The sequence below is a fragment of the Pseudonaja textilis genome, chromosome 2 (assembly GCF_049901715.1).
Source record: "Pseudonaja textilis isolate UNSWEBS1 chromosome 2, rPseTex1.2, whole genome shotgun sequence".
Classification (NCBI taxonomy): domain Eukaryota; kingdom Metazoa; phylum Chordata; class Lepidosauria; order Squamata; family Elapidae; genus Pseudonaja; species Pseudonaja textilis.
Genome location: NC_141991.1, coordinates 54,621,904 through 54,643,546, shown reverse-complemented (window position 1 = coordinate 54,643,546; position 21,643 = coordinate 54,621,904). Strand labels below are relative to the sequence as shown.

Genomic DNA, 21,643 nt, shown 5'->3' with positions numbered 1-21,643 from the left:
TTCTCTAACTGTAGCTCTTTATTGAAATACACTTAAAAAGGAAACAAAGCAAATGGCTCTTTTCATCTTCTAGCTTTTGTAAAAACATAGGAGATGAAAAAGATTGGATCAATTATTGATTCTTTCAGGTGTCCATTATTCTTGATTTGCCTAGAGTTGAAAAGACTTCTAGTTTGCTTCTTTTTATATACTTTCTAAGACTTGGAGTTTTATGTACAACGAAGCCTGGCATGCCACTTAGGTACAGAATTAACTTGAAATACTCATGTATAAGGAGTCTATTTAGATCTCAGAAGTTCAGAGATCTAGAGATGTCTAGAAAATATTTCTAGAAATGTAAAAAGGTCTACCGCTTGGCAAATCAAATAATTATTTCCAATTTCTTCAGGATATGAACTATGCCTCATAATAGCATAGAAGAGATAAAATAGTAAAAAAAGGAAGGGGAGGTCTAAAGTAGAAATTGGGAAGTTGCTAATTCCACTCATACACTGGTTTTCCATTTTTAGAAATGTTAACAGCATAAATTGGAAGATGTGGAATTTGCAATGGAAGAAAGGAACATAGCTACTCTTACAATGAAATATATATTTATTTCCATTTATGTACAAATATACTTTTGCAATAAATACACAGTATGAACCACAAGGCTATAAAGTGTGGTATAAGTCCAAGCTGGGTAACTATGCCCATCTAGATGCTGTCAGTTAGAAAATCCTATTATCCCTCACTATATTAACTGGAAATGATTAGTTGTTGTGATCTGATGACATAAAGATGTACCCTGCTCTCCATACGTTAACACAGGGGTGTCCAAACTTGGCAACTTTAAGACATGTGGATGTCAATTTCCAGAATTCCCAGGCCAGTATGGTTGGCTAGGGAATTCTGGGAGTTGAAGTCCATATGTCTTAAAGTTGCCAAGTTTGGACACCCTTGCTTTAAAAGAACACAATTTTTAGAGTCTTGTTGATCAAGAAATAGTAAATAGATGAACTGTATAAGAGTCCATGGAATTATGCACTACAAGTAGTTTTGAATTAAGGAATTGCATTTGAACTGAGCTTTTAGGGAATGAAAGCTGAAGACTATTACAGCCGAGTCTTCTTGTTCTGAAATATATAGGTGATATCAGTGAAAGTGTCTTTTGACCAAATTTAAGCAGGTCTGATAAGAAAAAAAAAAACTCTGAAACATGTAGCCCTTGTAATAAGTAGCCCACAAGTCAGAAGTAATGTACCTCCTGAAAGGACAGAATATAAAATGAATTTACCTCTTCCACATTTATCTCCAGAGCTTTCTCTTCCTGACCTTTCATTTGAAAGTCTTCTTTTAATTTGGAGAGTTGTTGGGCTAATTCCACCAGAGAATTTTCATGGCCACAGCTACTGGGGTTTCCAAAGGATGACCTCAGTTGCTTCAGCGTTGTGTCATCACATCTAGAGAGAGAAAAATTCTGGTCTCTGCTTTTCTCCATCCTAGTAGTCTAATGATATGGAATATTAAGATATTAGAACCTCCTAATATGGGCGCCTATATAAATTAGTTTAATAAATAAATCACTTCCAAATTTTTTCCAAAGAAACTATAGGGACAGTCACTAATGATTTGAAGACACAAACATAAAAAAGGGACAATTACTAATAAATCTTACCTATGCCTGCTCTATACAGGTACGTTTTCTCTTAACAACAATAACTGGGACCAGAAAGTCTGTTGCGAAGTGACATAGTTATAAAGTGTGACATCATGTTGACTTACAACAGCAGTTCTGGTGGTCCCAGTTACCGTTGTTAGGTGTATCCTATGCATTTGCAGCATTTTGTGGTTCTAAGATTGCCAATTGTAACCTCCAGCCAGCTTTCCCATTGACTTTGTTGTCTGAAGTCAGCAGTGAAGGTCATAAATGGTGATTACATGACTGAACTGTTGTGATTGCAAGCTGGTTGCCAAGCACCCAAATCACAATCATGTGATCACAGGTAAGCTGGCCACAACTAGAAGGAATGGCAGTAATTCCCACATTCATCACTGTTGTAATTTTCAGCAGTTGCTGAACAAGTGGTGGCTGATCAAGGACTATCTACACAACCATATAACATATTCCAAAGCTGGTCTACCTGTAATATTTTTGCTATGTCACACAACAGCATTTTCAAAAAATAAATAAATAGCAAGGACAAAAGTTGCAACTATGACTTCACATAGACACTGAGACATACCCGCTATTGCAACAAGGAAATCTAGCTAGGAGTTTCTTTACTTCAGCCATTTGGGATTGCTGGTCACCTATCCATTTCTCTTCCTCTTCATCAGATGCAGCCTGGCCTTCCACAGAACGAAACATCTGATCTTCCACTGGAAAGAAAGAACAATAACCCCCCAAATAAGAAAATCACTATCACCATCATATTCAAGTAGCATTTTTAAATCCAGTTTAAGAAAAAAAACAATTTTGGGAATAATTAGTTCAACTATTACAGTAATTCATTGCCAAACAAAAAAGGACTTCCTTCGTCATCTGCTACCTTAAATACATATCTGCTGCTTTATATACCATATATATCAGGTATCCCAACCTCCTGGTCTGTGGCCCAGTGCTGGGCCATGGAAGCGATAGGAGGGGGTGCATGAAGCTGTATTTGTGAAAGATGTGCATGCACAAAATCATTCCCTCTTCACCTTCCTGCCGCAGCCACCTCCACTGATCCAGCAAGCCGGAAAGAACCATATATATTTGCACAAAAGCTGAGATTTCTAGATGCTATAACAAACACACACCCCTACCCAAATTAGGTCAGCTTACCTGTGGATCGAGTTATCTGTGAGTATATCTATTAACACTTTTTAAAAAGAATTCATATATCTTGTATATACAGTATTTGCATATAGGTCGAACGGTGAATAAGCCGACTCTTGAATTTGAACCAAAATATGATGAAAATGTGGATCAACAATGGCATGTTTTTCATGGTACTTAGACATATAGGAGATATATGTCACGTGTCAATTTCTATCACAAATTGAAATTAATTAATTGTGAATGTAACTTTTTTTTTCAGTAGGCACATTTCCATATGATAAATGGCAGCCTTACTTATTGAAGATCCTATCCAATGCCCTGTACCTTCTATCTCCTTCTTTTGGAAATATATTTGCCTTCTTTGATCATTAGTAACTCAACTTTTGAGCTAATCCTCCTCGTAATCAGGCAAATTAGGAATATATTACTCTATGTCTAATTATGTAATTTATAATCTACATTTCTGCCTGAGTTCTATGGCTATAGAATTTAGACTTGGGTAATATGAGCCCCAAATCTGTGCCGTTATCTTTGAAGACATGTTTCTGCAGCACATCTATGTTTGGTTCTCTATAAAGAGGCAAGCTTCCTTTCTTAAGGAGCATAACCTTTATCGATAGAAGGAGAACAACTGTTAAGAGTTATATATAGTATCTTTCTTACGTTGGGGATTGCTAATCCCCAACAATGTAACCTACCATTGCACACAGCGGGTTATCTTGTGCTTTCCTCTTAAGCAAATTTGTGTGTACTCGTATATAAAAAGAAAAAGGGGGAAAGTAGCATATTAAAGTGAAAATCAATTGTACCTGGAACTTTTATTAAATTGTGTTCCTGAATTTGCACAGTTGCATGAGCAACATCTTGACCAGAAATAATCCCATCGTTACAGAAAAGCCTGGGGATTAGCAAAGGCTAAATGGAAAAAGTGGGCTGGAGGAAGGAATGAAGACAGCCTTTATGGGTTTTGACATAAGGTGGAGCAAAGCAGAAAAGTTAGAGGCAGTTGGATTTGTGGTTAAGGCATCAGGTTAGACCAGGAGTTCCCAATCTTGGTAATTTTAGGACATGTGAACTTCTAGAACAGTGGTGGCGAACCTATGGCAGGTAGAGCCCTATGGGCATGCGCGCTGTCGCCCCAGCTCATCTCCACCACGCTTCTCTCCGCCATTTGCAGGGAAACAGAAGTTTCCCTGCAAACGACAAAACAGAAGCTCACAAAAGAAAAAGATCTCACCTCTTGCAGAGCTGCCAATGTTGGGATGCCTCATCTCCTGTCAGCCAGCTGGTCTTTGGGTATCTGCAGCACCTGCGCACCTGCACGCCTTTCAGTTTGGGCATACACATGCACTTTGGGTACTCGGTGCCTAAAAGGTTCACCATCACTTTTCTAGAAATTCTGGGAGTTGAAGTCCATGTGTCTTAAAATTGCCAAGATTGGGAATCTCTGGACTATGGTGGGAACCAGGAGACTGTGAGTTCTAGTTCTGTCTTAGGCACAAAGCCAGTTCAATGACCTTAAGCTGGTCACTTTCTCTCAGCCCTAGGAAGAAGCCAATGCTGAACCACTGATGAAATCTTACCAAAGAAAACTGTAGAGATTCAAAGGTGTACACACACACACACACACACACAGACACACACACACACACACAGGTTGAGCTATTTCAGGGGAGTGAAGATGGTAGAGGTGGCAAACCAAAGGCAAAGATAGGAAAGGTATAAGGATGCAAAGAAGATGAGGGCAAGATCTTGGAAGGAAAAGTTGTTTTTCTACCAGCTATTTATGGCATGTAGACAGAGGCAAGATGATTTATTTTGGCACTAATATCATGTACCTGAAACACCCAGCCAGAGAAAATGAAGTGCTTTAGGCTAAGGAAGTCTTTTCAATCAGATTTCCAGAGTACATTTGCAAGGGAGAGAGCAATATTGGTTGAATAATTTAGACAATTGTCTGCCTTTATTGACACAAATTTCTTCACAAACTGCATTTGTAAAGACTGCTGCTAGCTATTATTCACACATTTGTTGCAAGAAGCTATTTTGCAAGTGGAGGTGTCAGTTTTTTCTGTTAATCACTGTTACGTGGTGCTAAGAGTATAAGACACAGTCTTTTTAAAATACTGCTCAAGCTGGTTGATTATTTTCTTCCAATGTCTTTGTAAAATCAAGGATCTCTCTTTAACCGGAAGATTGTATTTTGTTTTTTAAAAAAGTTGGTTCTTCCTTCTGAGATAACATAAGGGATTGTCTCTTGAATCAGAAGACATATTATTTTGTGTCAGCTCCCTTTTAGGTATTTGAGAAGAGAGTGAACAATGCTACCAAGGAATAAAATTTGCAAGCGGGAGTTTTAATATTGCTCTACAAATATTGTTGCTTCTAATGCTGCAACAATGGCTGAATGCTTTCCATTTGGTCCAGCAGAGGGCACTGTGGTAAAACTCAAAATAAAGAAAATGCCTATCAGATGACAAGCTTAGCAAGGAATGTCTTGTGAACAAAGTTGTCCTCTTCTACAATAACAAAACTGGTGTGTGTGTGTGTGAGTGAGAGAGAGAGAGAGAGAGAGGTTATGTGTGTGGAATGTTAGCTCTAATTAAGTGAAGGAGACAATCCACTGTTAGTAAAATGCTTATTTCCCAACATTAGTTCAAACGCATGGGTGCCTCATATATCCATGTTCTTTGTATAAGCTTTCAACTTCAAGGCTTTCCTTTGAACATAATCATTTGTCCCAAATGATTAATTAATACGCAGATGCTCTATCTACCCAGCTGTAAGAATCGCAGTCACTGTGGGGTTTGTGCAGTATATTAAGCAGCAAACAATAGGGGATGGAGCGGAGGGGGGGTTAGTATTGTCTCTTTTAAATGTTGCTTTTGCATAAGCTTTGGATTTAGTTTAAACCACATCAAACCTTAAGCTTAAATGTGGTGGTTGTTTGATGCAACAGCAGAGATAGCACTTCTGGCTTCTTTCAGTTACACTGATAGGTGCTGGTGCTTGGCGTACACAGATGAACTCATGTCTGAAACTAAAGACAAGCCTTTAAAGAAGTGAATGGTCTATTCTAAGATCAAAGCTCCTTATAAAGTTGTAGAGAGTGCCTACAGGTAGGCATAAGGAAGTAAGGATATTTACTGTGGGTTTTTTTTCATCTTTGTTCGTGATCTTATAAAGGAAACGGCTGTCATATGCTCGTCTTGGATGTTTGTTAGAAGCATGTATTCTTAATCCTCTAATATTTTAATCTCTGACGTCTAAAGCTAAAATGCGGTCTTTTGCAATTCTGTTTTTTTTAAATGTTAGTGTATACACACACACACACACACACACACACACACACACACACGCAAACCCATGGGGAAAAATGTGTATCTTTTACATTAAATGAAAGCTGGGCCCAAATACACAGATGCACTTAGTCATTACTCTATTGTTTTGCAATTAACTTCATAATTATGTCAGTTCATTTAACCACCAAAGTTATAAAGCACTGACAATAAAGCATATACAAAACTATTTTATGAATCATATTATCCTTGCAAACAAACTTTTATAAATATGGATATTCTTGTTTTCTCGCTATCTCTGATAGGAATTCTCAACAGCTGTTAGTGAATTATAAAATCCCTAAAGTAATGGTTAAAAAAAAACCTTATAAATGCCACATTAAGCAGGTGATCCAAGTGGAATACTTGGCAGTTTTATTAAAACTCATGATAGCAGGAGATATTTGTGCTCAATATTCTTTTGCATGTGGTTACTATCACAAGATTCTTCCCTTATGTTCCAGTTGCTCTAAAATTATTTTGGGAAAAGGTTCTACCTCAGTCACTTTATAGAATACATATCTCAGATTGAATTGGGGTAGGATATGAAAGTGCTTTTGCAAAAGGCAAGTGGGCTTTGTTTTTTCTTTTTTTTGAAAGTTTTCTTTGGGTTTTCACAAAAACAAAATACAAATAAAACATGTTTTTTGAAATAGCATGGTCCCAGGTTATCACTTCTTCATACAGACACCAAACTCAATTTCATGCTCATTTTTATATTCTATTCCATATCTTATTAGTGTTTTATATTTTCGACATAGTTTTTTCCCTCTTTTAATTTTCTCAACTTTATTTTAATTATCTCACCTCAATCAAATCATTATATTTATACTTTTGTCTGTCCTGTTTCAATTTCATATTATCTTTTCTTATTAAACAAATTTTTCCCTGTAGTTACCAATTGGAGTATGACACCTTTATATCTTTTAATTATATCCATTCAAACTCTTATTTAAGCTTCAATGTATGCCTTTAAGATTATAGCATTCAATATAATATAAAACTTCCAATAGAATTCTGCTTGGTACATTCTTACTATATTCTTAAAAAGAAAAAATTATATATATATATATGTAAATAAAGCACACATTCCATTCCAATTCAATTCTATCATTAATATTCATTAAAATCTTAACATCTTTAACATTTCTTTTCAATTAAATAACATACTTCCTTGGGAACACTTATAAACTTTCCATAGTTAATTCTTTTTTCCCCATATTTCTCACTTATATTTTTGTAAATCATTACTAATAATTAAAAATGTTCCCATTTAATTCTCTCAATCATTTTAATTCATTTATTTATTAGCAAACATTCAACTACATTACAGTAAATATTTTATCCATCATTTTAATCATATTTTCTAAAATTATTTCTGTTTATAATATAACAATGCTATCTTATGTACCTTTGCAGAATCCCTTTTGCAATTAAATTTTCACCCATTATCTCTAAACAAGCTTATGGTTACAATCCTTATATCTTTTCCCTGTTTCTCCATTTCTTGTTTCTCTTTTACAACTTCTTTTCCTTGCCTTCTTCTCCCTCTTCTTCTCCCTCCCCTTTTTACCCCCTCATCTAACTCTCTCATCTGTAATCCCCTCTTCTATTGCTTTCTAATATTATACTTATCTTTCACATTCTTCTTCTATTTTTTGGTTGTTTTTTCTAGTCTTAAACCTTTCATTCTCTTTCCCCACTTTTCTCCCCCCACACTTAAAATTATTTGATCATTAAAGATGGCTTCTTCTTTGTCCCAATCTTCTTGTTCTGCAAGAGTTTCTTGTTCTTTCTCATAGTTCCAGATCTCCATTTCTAAGAATTGAAATACGAAGCCAAAACAACCTCTCCCTTCTTATGCATCTTCTTTCCATTTTTAAGTTCCATTTTCAGTTCTTGTAAGAGTGATACCATTTTAAAGACTTTTAAACAACCACCCAGTTAATTTTAGTCATCCAGATGCAAAAACCAAAAATCACCAAGTAATCCAAATAATCCAAGGCTGTTTCTTTCTGTTTCTTTTTTCCACTTTCTCTTCCTGGGATTCTATTATTTTGTTACCAAGTTTCAATTAAGATGTATCTTTGAGGAATCTTGTTGAAATTTCACTGTAAGTTCCTTTTAGTTACAGTTCCATTCCTTAGTTCCAAGCAGTCTCCTCCACTTTTCCAGATCCTGCCCTTTTATTCTTTTTTTACTCCTTTCCTGCTTTTAAAAACTTTTAAATATCCAGAAATCTTTATTATCCCTTTGACTTTTATTTTCAGCTTAGATGCCTATTATTGTCAAAGTGGATTTTTTTCAATTTCTTGCTTAAGCCTGTTAGCTGTAAGTATAAGGAAGGGAAGAAAAGAAACCTAATCCTTTCCCTTCCCTCTCTCCTTCGCAGCTTCAAAATCTTCTTTGGGAACAATGTTATTAAATTTAAATTCCAGGGTACCTTATTTGTTGCTTTTGCTGTTTGACCTGGTCAACCAAAACTTTCTCTTCTTATCTTCCTCCTGCACATTCTTTTCCGGTCAAGTTCTTCTTTGTGGTGGCCATTTCTGACCACCGTTACAACCGCCTTTGGGAAGGGGAGTAATGGCCAGCTAGGGAGGAGAGATGTGGCTCTCCTCAACCCTGAAGGCAGTCTCCCCCTTCTTCACCATCTCTCGGGGTGGCTTAGCCCTGAAACCAGCCAGCTCGAGGCACTCCAGTGGCGAGCACGGATCTAAGCCTCGCAGAGACGAGGTTTCGGTCTGTCGCCGAAGAAGCTCAAACCGGAAGTCTGGCCTTTGTTTTTTCTTGAAGATGTTTCATTTCTCATCCAAGAAGCTTCTTCCATTTTGACTAGTTTTCAAGAGAAGCAAAACATATTTAAGAAAAGCAAAGTCCAGTTGCCTTGTGAAAAAGCATCTTAGTGGCAAACATGAGCTGGATGACTGAGAATCTTCATAGATGGTAGGATATAAAATTACCTGAGGGTTCTATGCCTTGGAGAAGGATAAGAAATGGTCCAGGATCTCATGGCCATGGTGCAGCCATACTTATTCCAAGTCGTGCTTGCTCCAACTGAGAGAAGTTGGTTTGCGGTTTGAAGGGGAACACATTTCCATCCATAATTTGCCATTGTGAAATTACTTTCAGTGTCTCAACTGTGCAGGGTGGTAGGAGCAGTTAGGATGGTCTGTCCCAGTTGGGTGAGTTTGGGCTTAGTCCAGCAATGCTGGATAATTTCTGCTCCATCTTCAACATTCTTTTTTAGAGATTTTTTTTTTGAATAGATAACTGGGCCTAGAAAGAAACTGGTCATCTAGATCTCTGCCAGTCATACATTTCAGACCAAGCATATGACAGAAGTTACACTGATCATTCATGTATATGATCTATACCTAGACCTTGAGTAGGGGAGTACTTCTCATCTGGTTCAGGTATACTTATAAGTAATATTTGACAATGTTGTGAGGACTGGAAGCTAAAGGCTCTATTTTCCAGTGGTTCCAATTCTTCCCAAGTAGATGGTTACATGGTATGATAATGGGGGAAGAGGGCTTGAGTGTTTCGCCACAATTTTCTGAACAGTTGTCTCAGTTATTATGGGAGAGCTTTTTCTTCATGCTGAATCTTTCTGAACTATGCATTTGAGCTAGGAAGCATGCTGTAGGCTTCCCATCCATGTGAAACTCAGTGGGAAGAGAACCAAGAAGCTAGACAACTATAGCTTGCCCTTCAATGTAAGGAAGCCCCCTATCCCTATTAATCTTCTGAAAAGAAACTATGCTCTTTCACTAGGCTTTAGGCTACAATGTACAATGGGGATTGCTATCTATCACTACATGGTTTTATTGGTTAATATTTATTACATTTTCAAAATCTTTATGACTATGTTGCTTATTTTTCCATTTTACTTTTCTTTTTTAGTCTACCCAAAGTCTTACAATGAAGCACCATAGAAATTATGTAAAATAAAACATAAATAAAGAAATAATAGATGAAGGACAAATCAAATTAAAATAAGTTTGAAAAAACTCCAGCTTTATGACTACATATCTGAGTATAGTAGAACCTCTGGTCATGAACACTACTGACCATAACCAAATCAGGTTCCGACCAAAAAATTCACATTTTTTTTCCCCAAGGCCGATTTCCCTTTCTGCACCATTTTTTTTGTTAAGTGCCAAATTTCTAAAATTTTCGGTTCAGGTCACGACCAAATTGGGTTGCAACCAAAATTATGGAATTAATTATGGTTGTGACCAGAGGTTCTACTGTACATATCTTGAAGGATAAACTGGATTTCCTTCTAACAAACATTCCAAACATTTCTAAGCAGGAGACTTCGCTAACAGCTTTATTCTAGTAGTGTGAAAAATATCTTGTTCTGGGTTTGGGATATTTATTCCATTTTTCTTCCAGAATTTGCTAGTTCCAGGGGATGAGCTAGTAGTTTTCCAGAAGTAAATCTTCTGGAACAGGAAATGGTCTGCGGTGTTTACTGTAAGATCAAATGTACAGAAATGTTTAACCAATTATCCTCACTCTCTTAAATCTGACCATTTTTAAAGCAGGAACAAACAGGAACACAATGGAAGACACTCTGCCCCCTTTAAGAGACCCAAGTAAAACTTTTCCATTTAAATTCAGTTGATGGCCTGTGTTCAACTATTCTTTATATATTATAAAGGTGGATCAGCCATTGTATAAATATATCCTACAATGGCTGATCCACCTTTACAGAAGATTCTATGAAGGCAAAACCAAGCAAAACTGCTGTGCCTTTTTGATTTGTGATATAAAAAAAAGAATTCATCCAAAAGCTATTTTTATCTTTCTAGTTCTGCTACAAAGGGAAGATTAAATGAATCTGAATATATGAATTAAAATTAGCCTTGCAGTTTGTGCCATCCTATTAGAAAGTCTTGCCACATTGTTGTGTTTATAGTATTGATATGTTCAATACTACAAAATAATTTCAAAGAAAGAAACACAATGAAGTTTTCTATAATAGCATGAGACCATTAAAAACATAGCCAACATATTCTGAGGAGACTCTTGAGGGATTGGTGGACATTTACGTGTACCACCAATTATCCTCCTGAGATTTTCTTTGAATCCTCACCCTTGATGTTTAGAGGTTTCTTTTCCATTAAAATGATCTATAATAAGAGCTGAAGATTTTTATCCCCTTCCTACCATTTTCCAATACTCCTGCACCACCAGTTGGTGAACGTCTATCTTGCTGGGTAAGTGATAAGCTATCTTGTCCTTCCAGAGGTACGTTTGTCTTCTGTTCTGAGTTGCTTTGTGAAGGAACTGGGCACTTTAAGACCTCTGATCTGGAAAAAAAAAAAAGAGATAAGCGGACAAAATAAACCAAATAGCAAAAATCCAAATCAGATTTAAGTATGGCCTATTTTTTTCTTACCATCAAGGGACTTCACTTTCATTAATAATAATATTTTTTAAAGGCTTGGACTAGAAGTCTGTTGCAGCCCTTTGATTTTATAGTTTTCATAGATCTCAAAAAACAAACTATTTCTATCCTTCTAAAATGCCCTATCAAATAAGGTTCTGTTCAATGGGTAAGTTAACGGGTAAGTTCCTCACCCTTAAATGATTTACTTATCAACAACATTTTCAGTTATTTATGTTTAAATAATTTGTAAAACATAAGAAAGATGTAAATCACATAGATAAATAAAAGCAAATGTACAGTACATAGTTTTCTATAAACTGTATATATTCTTCTGAGGTCTAATTTTGGCTCTCAAAACCGTCATTAACCCTGTCAAACCAGCCAATGTAAATCAGCTCTAGATTACCCCCAGATAAGAAGATGTCCCTGGGCAATGTATTTCAGAGAGAGGAGATGCTTTCCTGTCTTCAAACTCTGGAGAGTGGTTTTGTTTTACTGAAGTGCTTTAACTTTCTACTTTAAATGTACAAGCGCTGCCACTCTCACAGAAGCCTCTACTTTGGCCCTTCTTCATTAGCATTCATAAAACCGATGGCAAACAGTGAAGAAGCCTGGATGAGCAGCATGTCTGTGTGTAGCAAAGACAAGGACAGCAAAGGAGGGAAAGGGTCACTCCTAGGAGCCTGGGAAGGGCATATGTCTTACAATGCTTGGTCACAAGGTTTCCATGGAGAAATTATTTATTTATTTATCTTCTTTTTTTTTTTTAAATGCTGCCCATCTCCCTCACAGAAGGACTCTATGAGAATGTCAGACAACAGACTTTATTCATTTCAAAGCTTTTCTCAGGAAGATAATAGGATGCTTGTGAGAAAAATCTAGAAGCAGAGGTGACCCAACCACAATGTAATGTCTGTGACTAATTGCTTTTTAATTAAGGCTCTTTTCAACTGCACCAAAACATTTTTAACTACCATTAATTTGAAGCAACAGCTTCTATCCCTTAAAGTTAAAAGAGTTAGCAGAGTTAACAGAACTGGATTAAAAAAAAAAACCTATACTTCTGCATAAGTGCATGTGTTTACAGGACTCAGACTATCTGGGGTGATTAGCAAAGATATCTGCCAAGGGATGGTTATTTCAGATGTCTGCATCATGTGTTGTTTGTAGTCCTTCCAAAATCTCCAACTGGAGAAAGCATGGAGAAGAAAGAACAAATAGGGCAGTCACCCTATTTTCGAAAAACCTGAAGGAAGGACTAGAAGCAATGGATAGAAACTAATCAAGGAGAGGTCCAACCTAGAACTACAGAGAAACTTCCTGGCAGGGAGAACAATTAATAAGTGGAATGGGTTGCCTTCAGAAGTTGTAGGTGTCCATCACTGGAGGTTTTAAAGAGGAGATTGGATAGCCATTTGTCCAGAATGGTACAGGGTCTCCTGCTTGTACAGGGGGTTGGACTAGAAGACCTCCAAAGGTCCCTTCCAACTCTGTGATTCTGAAGCTAAAGGCTCTTTGGTTTGATTATCCAAAGAACAGACAGACCATATATTAAGTGGCAAGTAATTGAATTGAATTTAAATAATACCATAGCTAGAATGGCAGCTTCTCCTAAACACAAAACATAAGCAGATCTGTCACTATCTTTTTAATGCAAATCTCCTTTAGTAAAAGTTTATCTACTCTTTCATCTCTGCTTATTCAAGCCACTTTCAAAATGCTAATACTTTTGCTTTTGTAATAAAACTGGAGTGGCTTCTGTGTGTGGCCTATCAAGTCTCCTCCCACAATACACATCTTCCCTAAAAACCCACCCTTTTAATTGTTGAAAATAATACACACTAGTGTAAGTATTGCTCAGTAAGTGGGTTTATCCCCTACACCGCATATGGTTGCACTTTGGTGATTCTTTATATCTTTTCTCCTTTCTGACTCTAGAAACACACACAGAAATAGGGAACACATGTATACGTTCTGTCTTTTTTTTTTTACACAGTAATAAATAATATCCTAAACTTTCAACCTGGCTTTTCAATCTTTACAGTATCTGAAATAGACAAATTTCAGCAGTTGCAGCAGGAAATTAAATACAGCTTGCTGAACTTAGTATATTTAAATTGACTAGACCAACAGGGGTATATACTGACTTCTATAGCCACAATTCTTCTGACTTTTTTCCCTGCTCTTTAGAAAAATTCTTTTCCTATAAAAATAACACCACTGCTTTCAGTTTTCCTTGATAACGAAACGATCCATTGTATGTGAGAGAACCAGTTTGGTAGCACCAGGCTAGAAATGGGGAGACTGTGAGTTCTACTTCCACCTTTGGCATGAAGCCAACTGGCTGACCTTGGACCTGTCCCTTTCTCTCAGTCCTAGGAAACAGGCAATGGCAAAGCACTCATTGCTCATGTTTATGTAATATTTCAGATGTCAACACAAAAAGTCCAGCCTTTTCTAGAAGTTTGTCTTTTCCTTTCTATTCTTGCCAATTTGTTTCTTTCCAGGGTTGCTGGAATCGATGATTTGAAAAGGGTTAATTATTTGTTATATGTTAAATAGCAAACCTCAAGTACAATAATTAGAAAATGAATGGAAGGGACTCTTTATGACATGGAAATGCATTGTAACCTTGGTTACAATGGGTGCTTGCTTTTTATAGTGTCAATGTCAATGGACATCTGTTCTGACATGATACGAAATTAATGGGAATGAATCTACTTTGGGATTTCAATAATTTAGTTAGAACCTTATTTGATTGTATATCAAATGTGCAAATTTTCAGGGTCATACTTATTGTAATGCAAAAAGTTTGAGAATCTAATTTAAATGCTGACATTTTAGGACAAGAAAGTCTATAGTCCCAGGGAATGTGTTTATAAAGCTTTCTTTACATGTTCTGAAATTTGGGTACTCAGAGTATAGTCTCCATTAATTTATTTCTCTGTTTAATTTTTTTGTAAGTTACTCTGCTTTGTAAATAGAAAAACTGGGATAAAAATTAATTTAAATAATTCAAAGCCTGGCATTTCCAGAATGGGATAGCACGGTATAGCTAGTTTGGCACAGCCAGCTCGTCACCACCGAACTGCCTCTGCAAACTCACCACTGTCAAGTCAGAACAACTGAACATGGCCAATTTGCCATGGAGACAACTTGCTGTGGGCAGCTGGAGAGCCGGGCAGGCAGGGGAGTGAGTGGGTGGGCACAGTGCAAAGTGGTGATGGTGGTCAGGGACTTACAACTGGAGGGAGAGCTGGGCGAGAGGGATGTGTGAAAATGGGATGTGCCTGGTCTCCACTGCCTCCCCACTGCCCGCCCGCCCACTCCCACTGCCCCAAATGGCCGAAACTACAAATGACCCAGAGCTCAGTGCAGCAGCAGCAGCAATGGTAGTGTGTGTGAAAATGGGAAACCTCTGGCCACTGCTGCCACTCTATACTGTGCTTGCTCGGCTGTCCCTCCAGTTGTGGCAAGTTGTCCCCGCAGCAAATTGGCCGTGTTCAGTTGTCCTGCAATGACTTGGCAGCGGTGAGTTGGCAGAGATAACTTGGCGGTGATGAGTTGGCTGTGCCGAGTTCTCCTAGACCCTGGCCCTTTATAGAACTTTGGAACTGAAATAGCAAAAAAGAACAACTTTTGAAGACTGCAGAAATTTTAGAATTGTGAAGGAAAGTTGTAGTAGAATTTCTCTGTCCATATCCTGTTTGCATGTTTATTCTACTTCCAATCTCTCCCTTAACCAGTTACAGGCCCAATGGAGCTTGAACACTTTATTTACACATTTTCTCACTGGTGGGAACTATTTTGGGAAACCTCTTTCTCCATTTTGCTAAGAGTTCTTCAGACTGTTAGAGAATGAAGAGAGGACGAGGCAATAACAGATTAACAGATCAGGTGTCCAATTTTTGGTACTGCTTTGATTGGATGTTTCTTAGTCTTAGAGCAAGGTTGCATATTTTACCAAAAAAGTTGCTTTCAAGCATCATTATATACAATACAAGGCTAAAATATTCCATTATTTCTAAGCTTTCCTGTTCAGAAAAGATCAAATTCTTTTAAAAAAAGAAGGCAATTGCTCATTTTTATACTAAATGAGAAATTGAGATACAAGTGTGAGAGAATATGAAGTAAATGTAACCAGATTGTTATACTGCATAATCATTCACCTTAGCCAGAGTAAATGGTGGTAGCAATTATTCAAGACTGGAAGCATAAGGACTTTTGATGTTAATGCATCAAACAATTAGTATTCATGGGACAAAGTGGCATGAACACAATCAAGGCAACCCAGGGACAGAGAGAGAGATAGCCTCCCCCTTTTCTTTGCAGTACTGAAAAAAAATCATACCGCAAAGTCGTTTGTGCCAGGAATGACATGCACATCAGCCTAATGCAGGGGCCAGCATTCTTTGCTAGAGGAATTGCATACATTTATTGTAAATTGATTTTTGATAATGAAGACCTGTAGGGGGGGGGAGTCCAAGCACCTATTAGTAGTCATGACCGCAATATTGACTTTTTGACATCCCTCCCCATGAACGCGCCTGAGAATGAGCCTCTCTAGTTTCCTTTTCTTTGAGGTTTTCTGTTTTGAATAGGCTATCCTGGGTCCACCCATCCTTTCCAAACATTTTTTTAAAATTCCTTTTATTTCTTGCTAAAAATTGGGCCAAAAGTGTTCACAATCTCTACTCTTCAGTTGGGGAGGCTCTATTCTAGGAAACTTGGGACTGCAAAAAAAAAAAAAGTGGGGGGGGGCCCTCTGGAAGTGACATGTGGCCTCCATTTCAACCATGAGTTGTCCATCATGTTTTCAAGAAGGAGGTAATTGCCAATGAAAAGATGGAAAGAATTACTGTCCTTTCCACCTCTCTCGCACACAATTCCAAACTCCACAATATAAAGGGAAAAAAATGTACTAATGATTCAGCTTAACATGTTCTGCCAATTATCTGGCATATTTTAGTGCCTTTGGGATACATTTCAGGCCTTTAAAAAAGCCAGCTCCTTTTGCTTTACTTTTGTCCTTTGCAATACCATTTCGTGGGTGGATGTGGCTGTGAAATTATATTTTACATGCTTATGCACATATATATGTATCAATGAACCAGCATGCCCAGTATGCTGTGTGCTATTACCTCACTATACCTAACATATGCAGCCTGTTCAGGATTCCCTTCAATTTACCTAAACTGTGTGCACTACTGTTTTCAATGGGACGTAATCCCAAATAAGTGTGTATATAGGATTACAGATAGACTATACTTAACCATTGTCCATGTTAGTGGCTGTTTGAAGGATTTGTTTTTTCTTCCGTTCATTCATGTCCAATTCTTAGAGGCTGCTTGAAAAAGTTCCTGCAGTTTCTCAGAAATGCTTTGCTACTGCCTCCTTCTTAGGACTGAGAGAAAGTGACTGGCCCAAGGTCATCCAGGCGGAACTAGAACTCCCAGTCTCCTAATTTGTAACCAAATGCCTTAACCACTATACCAAATTGGCTCTATGTTTGATATTACAATAATGTTAAAAAAAAAAAAGCTTTGTGACAAATCCTTGCATTTGCAAGTGTTACAGTGTCCTGCATTGCCTTTCAGGTACTTTGCAACTGGCTTGTGAGAAGCAGAGTTAATAGAGAAGATGGAAGTAAAATAATAATTCGTAGTCACATGATGTTTTGCTTAGACCTCAGGGCTTCGTTTGATGTCTGAAGGGGAAGTAAGGTAACCCATTGTGGTCATGTGATTTTTCCACTTAGCAACAACAGCGCTTAACAACAAAGTTGCCAGTCCCAAAGGTAGTCGCTTAGTGAGGATTGCCTATACTTCTGTAGGTTACTGGAACAAATATTATTTTATATTAAGGTTTAAATTGATGAGTTGGCATGTGGTATATGTAAATTATGAAACTGCATTGTGCAGCATTTTAGACATGTATGCCTGTTTTATTACAAGGGCATTTTCTTTCCATCTTCTTTCATGTTCTACTGATATTAGTTTAAATGAATTTTGTAGAGGGATTTAATTAATTTCTTGGATGCTATGAAGTTAAGTTCGATTCCTAATGACTTATGGATAAACTTTCCCTTTCTTGATTAGTTTTCATTAATTTCAAACATACTAGAATCAAAATTAGAATCTAAACAAATATTTTATTACTCTGAAGGCCAGACAATATAATTAGCGAGATAATGTAATCATGTACGTATTAGCTTTCTGTAATCTCATTAGTCATTCATAAGTATATTCTTCTTAGAAATAGCCTTCTTAGATACATAACTAATATTTCAAAATTTTTCATTCAAACCCCAAACATAGCTTCTCTGATTGGAGCCAAGATGTCTAGTATGAAGCATATGATTCAGATAATAAACATGAAAAGGAAAAGTCATTTTTCTTCTTCTTGGCTTTCTAAATATTTTCATTTCTTGTCTGTATATTAAGTGAACTCTTTATATAGATCATGATACATTACTTTTGAAATGGTTATGTTACTTCTAATGCACTGATTCATAAATCAATATAGAAATAAAAAATCTGTGCAAATCTTTTGGAACCCGATAGATAAATAATTACTTTTACCTCAGATTGAAAATCAGCTGGATTTCTCTAGAGGGCCATTTGAGGTAGAGACTAAGGCTGCCATTTGATGCTATCTGCTTGGAAGGAAATCCTACTGGGATTCACATCAAAGTGCATATACTACAAAATGTCTCAATAGTGTTGTTTAAATTAGAATGAAGTTGGTTTCACAACTAATAGTACTATAACCTTGCATCAAGAAATATTAAACCATTAACATTGTCTCTCATTCTGCTTCTTATAGAGCATCATAAATATGAAGTTATAATACAGAATTAGAGCCATAGACTCACAGAGTTGAAAAGTACCTTAGAGGTAATCTAGTCCAATATTGCTCAGTGGAGGATGTATTGCAGCATTTCTTACAAATGATCATCCAGTTTCTGTTTCAAGACCTCCAATGGGATCACCACCTCATGAAGCAGTGGGTTCAACTGGGTGACATCTGTTCAACTGACTGAATCTGATTCCTTGTAATTTTAATCCAATGATTGCTCCCACCACTGGATTCAATAAAAAATAAGTCCACTTTTTCTTTAATGTGAGAATCCTTCAGCTATTTAAAGACTATTATCATATTTCCATTCAGTCATCTCTTTCAAAGTTCTTCATAGGGTTTGGTTTCCAGAACTTTTTTTTGTCTTGGTAATGTTCTCCCATGAATTCAACCAGAACTCTCCTCTCTTGTGAGAAACGTTTTCCTCACAAGACATATTTTCCTCACAAGACAACATGTTTACTGCCAATAGCCTACATTTATTCTGAACTGTGTTGATGACCATGAATTTTGCTTATAGTTCTCTATATCAGTATTTAGCTCAAAGGAACATTTTAGGCCCAATGTACCAATGCACCAAATGACAATTAAGTTTAGCATCCACTCTGTTCTTCAAATGTGAGATTACATGACATTAATTTGGTTCATAAATGTTGATCTATCTCCAAAGTTTATGCTGTACCAAAATTTCCCATTAAATGTAAATAAAAACTGGCATCCAAGATATCCAATGTAAGTCACATCATTTCAAAAAATGACCACATACTGAAAATTTCATAAAGGTTTTAAGTAATTTCTTTATTGTTTCTATGCATAATGTCTAAGATTTGGGTAAGGACATCTTAATTACAGTGCATTTGCTATGGAACATTTAGATTTGATGTTGATCTGAAGCTATGGGTTCATAAAAGCACGGTCTTGGTATTGATCTTTACATATAAACTGCTCTGCATTTTCTTTCATGAACAGAAGTATTTAAATAAAATCTGTAATGGAATATTTGTAGAAAACATTTGTTCGTAAGTATTTTAGGTCTGGAAGTAATATCCTCTTGAACTAATTATTCTGTAGTGTTGACTTTCTTATCATTTTCTTCCTCATTTTGTGTTAAAGTATCTCACTAGGGCATGTTCATTTTTTTTATTTAAATGCATAGGGATGCACATGGCAACTTTAAAGATTAAAGAGAAATTACAATATAAAACCAGTGAAACAGAAAGAAGAAAGAAAGAAAGAAAGAAAGAAAGAAAGAAAGAAAGAAAGAAAGAAAGAAAGAAAGAAAGAAGGAAGGAAGGAAGGAAGGAAGGAAGGAAGGAAGGAAGGAAGGAAGGAAGGAAGGAAGGAAGGAAGGAAGGAAAGAAAGAAAGAAAGAAAGAAAGAAAGAAAGAAAGAAAGAAAGAAAGAAAGAAAGAAAGAAAGAAAGAAAAAGAAACCATAGCCAACACTAAAATGATATAATATTAACTCCCCTGGACTTTATTAACTTTCTAGACCCCATGTGTAGAAATACAACTAGGTTTTCAATGTTCTCCAGAAAGCCACCAGGATAGGGGTCACTTTGTTCCCATGTGATGTTCCTCAGAGGGCAGATGCTATGACAGAAGAGACACATTTCCTGGATCCCACAAGATGACATTTCTAAATAGACAGGATCTGAAACATGTTCTTCTTGCCAGATCTAATAGGATAGGTATAAACCACCAGAGAAAGAAAACTGAAATGAAATGATATGAAATGATTCATATCTCAAACTGCAAAGCCTAATTACACAATGGTGTATTCTCAATTCCCCTGAGTGACTTCAACAGAGAAATGAGAGGCATATAAATGTAAATAAATACATTCTAGAGAAGTTGGGTCAGCAATCCAGTGTTGAGAATATTGCTGGCTCTTTTCTGACACTACTTAACAATACCCAGAAATTCTTTTAAAAATTAATTCTTATAGGAAATTATCATGCATTTCCCATAATTTAGACGGAAAATTAATTTAGAAAAAGAAGACCGTCTTAAATCCATTTGTTTTGAAAATGCAAAATGTATTTCTTATAGATTTTTTTTCTTATAGTACATTTTAAGGACTCACATTTGCTTGAGGTATCTAATAGTTCTCTATTATATAATTCTGGGAAGCTGAATCTCTTCTCGTCATTCTTTAAAATAAGGCATCCAAAATGTATGCTTTCCATAGACTTCTAGAGGATTTGGAATTTTGTTTTCCCAAGCATCTGTTCATCCTTCTACTAAGACAGCACCGTTACATCTTTGCTTTCCAGAGTCGCTTTGTGCAACAGCGTTTCTTTTTTCACCAAGGAAACTCTGCATACTTTAAAGTGCATTGGACATTGACGTGATCTCGGTTTATGCAGTGCACCAGTAATTCTGCTTGGTTTCAGCAATGGACTATCTAAAAATGTTCCCCTGAGGTAGGATGAGATGAGCAGAGATAATCAAGCTGTTTTTCAGACAGTCCCATCTGCTGTTTCTAATCTACTTAATGCAGAAACTTAGATAAGATTCTGAGGTACCCAAGAGGCTTCCAGAGAACAATTTGAAAACCACTAACATGAATTCCAGGCCACAATCTGGTCTTTGTGCAAATATTTTCGACTATAGTTCATTAATTTTATATTATCAGTTTATATTGTGTGGATATTGCAATCCTACTTGAATTGCTTTTCCAATATACATTTTAAGATATTCCAAGCAGTTAATATATGGATTTGTATACACAGCATTCTTTTTGCATTTTCCTCCTGTCCTTAATTCTTAGCTTAGTTTCATTAAGAACAGCAGCTGTCTACAAGTTCATTTGCTTAAGAATGAATATGGCTTACAAACATAGCATCATTTGTTATCTATTATATTTTTTTCCTTTAGTTCAATTGTGTATAGTTCTCAAAGACTGCCAGGAAAAGTAACTGCAGTTTTTCTTTTGCAAGGTTTTTCGGAAGGTTTTTGGTACTGCTTCCTTCCTCAGGTTGAGAGAAAGCGACTGGACCAAAATCCCCCAAATAGCTTAATGCCCAAGGTCACATTTGAACTCAGGATCTCCTGCTTTCAGAAGCCAAAAGGATATAGAAATGGATGCAATACCCACTGGAATAGGACGAACAACAGAAGAAGAATAAATAAGGATTGTAACCAAACTATGCCAGCAAATCTGAGAGCAACACATTGGCCGTGACATTGGAAGAGGTTGATCTACATTCCAATGTTATTGGCACTTAAACATAAAGTATTG

General features: G+C 36.6%; 1 protein-coding gene across 2 annotated transcripts in view; it reads right to left on the bottom strand.

Annotated features, from left to right (window-relative positions):
* Positions 1–21,643, bottom strand: part of EFCC1 (EF-hand and coiled-coil domain containing 1) — an 87,049-nt gene that overhangs the window by 16,854 nt on the left and 48,552 nt on the right. For both annotated transcript variants that reach the window (XM_087923946.1, XM_087923945.1), the window contains exons 3-5: positions 11,320–11,462; positions 2,223–2,358; positions 1,274–1,439 (exon numbers count right to left, since the gene is read on the bottom strand). In XM_087923946.1, the coding sequence (XP_087780072.1) occupies positions 1,274–1,439; positions 2,223–2,358; positions 11,320–11,462 (445 nt within the window). The remainder of the gene's footprint in view (positions 1–1,273; positions 1,440–2,222; positions 2,359–11,319; positions 11,463–21,643) is intronic.